General features: G+C 46.4%; 2 protein-coding genes across 3 annotated transcripts in view; both read left to right on the forward strand.

The window, feature by feature from the left end:
* LOC106524396 (uncharacterized) overlaps positions 1-1,766 on the forward strand; it is a gene marked incomplete in the record, with an annotated part of 2,846 nt that extends 1,080 nt beyond the window's left edge. The window contains 2 exon segments of the mRNA XM_014018194.1: positions 1-699; positions 1,626-1,766. Of these exon segments, the coding sequence (XP_013873648.1) occupies positions 1-699; positions 1,626-1,726 (800 nt within the window).
* The window catches only part of ca10a (carbonic anhydrase Xa), a 617,460-nt gene that overhangs the window by 500,744 nt on the left and 114,944 nt on the right, over positions 1-1,772 (forward strand). The window lies entirely within an intron of this gene.

A 1,772-nucleotide genomic window follows, 5' to 3' on the forward strand; every position in this document is an offset into this window, starting at 1 on the left:
AAAAGAAAGGACTTAATCGTCCAACAACAAGCTCTCGGACAGCAAAAAGCTCCAGAGGAAAAAGGTCAACACCAGTTTTTCATCACACCAATGAGTCAGAGTCAGACTCAGATTCTACAGACTCCGATACTACAGATACTACATCTGGCAGTACAAGATCTGGTAGGAGGCATTATTCAGACCCTAAGATTCCTCCATATCAAGTTGGAGAGGACATTGAGAATTATTTGATGCGTTTTGAATGTATTGCAAAGACATGGAAGTGGCCTAAACGTGAATGGGCCTGTCGACTAGTTCCATTGTTATCTGGTAAGGCGCTGGAGGCCTACACTGCAATGGATGAAGATAAAGCCCACTGCTACAACGAACTGAAGGAAGCACTGCTGACCAAATTTGATGTTTCACCAGAGACCTACAGGCATCAATTTCGAGCAACCTCAGTTCCACATGGTGAGCACCCCAYTGAGACATATTGCCGTCTGAAGAGCCTCTACAGACGCTGGATTCGGCCTGAACAGCACAATAAGGAGGAGATTGCTGAGACCATCATCTTGGAACAACTACTGYGTGTGCTACCTGCCGAGGTGAGGACATGGGTGAAGGAGCATGAGCCATCAGAGGGAATGGAGGCTGCAAAACTGGCTGCACAGTACGCTAATGCAAGGAAAGGAGGATCAGCAACACGTTCAACTGGTGCAGCTCATCCAACCGGGCGGCCTTTTCAGCCAAGGTTTGGCAAGAGGGAGAGTGGCCATGATCTTCCAGGTACCACCAAYACTGTGTCCAATCCACGACAATCTGGTAAGGACTTTATCTGCTTTTATTGTCAGCAACCTGGCCATAAAGCTTCTGTGTGTCCTGTTCGCAAAGCTAAGGTCACTGGAGCTTGTTATCCACCACGGCCTGACATTGATACTGCTGGAGATGGAGATAAATGTGTCCAGCATCATAAAAATGTGACTGGGCACAGCAAGAAACACAGTACCTGGGTTACCAGCTTGGACAAGGAGAGGTGCGTCCACAGGTAGATAAGGTGGAAGCTATCCGAAATTACCCTCAACCACACACCAAAAAAGAAGTCCGATCWTTTTTGGGACTGGCTGGCTGGTACAGAAGGTTTGTCCCTCAGTTTGCAACCATTGCAGCACCACTTACAGCCTTGACTACCAAAGACAAGAAAAACCCAGTAACCTGGTCAGAAGAATGTGAAAAAGCTTTTGGAACACTGAAAAACTGCCTTTGTTCATTTCCAGTTCTAAAAAGTCCTGACTTTAACAAACCTTTTCTAGTACAGGTTGATGCATCAGCTGTTGGACTTGGAGCAGTTCTCGCTCAGGGTGACCCTGGTGAAGAACACCCAATTTTGTACTTAAGTCGAAAACTGCAGCCACGTGAAACCAGGTATTCCACTGTGGAAAAAGAAGGTCTGGCCATTAAGTGGGCTTTGGGAAGCTTACGATATTACTTACTTGGAAGRGAGTTTAATCTCGAAACAGACCACAGAGCTCTCACTTGGATCAACTCCATGAAAGATTATAACAGCCGAATCACTAGGTGGTATTTGTCCTTACAACCTTTTAGGTTCAATGTTCGACATCGACCTGGCAAGGCCAATGTGGTTGCAGACTACCTTTCAAGGTTGCCGCACATCGTCAACCTACAGGAGGAGGGGGATAATGTGAAGGGGCAAGGATGCTCCATCACTTTTCAGCAGACTTTGATTTAGATCACAGTTCCTATGCACACATAGTTTACACATAGCCATGTCATCC

Source organism: Austrofundulus limnaeus, unplaced genomic scaffold (assembly GCF_001266775.1).
Source record: "Austrofundulus limnaeus strain Quisiro unplaced genomic scaffold, Austrofundulus_limnaeus-1.0 Scaffold185, whole genome shotgun sequence".
NCBI classification, from domain to species: Eukaryota; Metazoa; Chordata; class Actinopteri; order Cyprinodontiformes; family Rivulidae; genus Austrofundulus; species Austrofundulus limnaeus.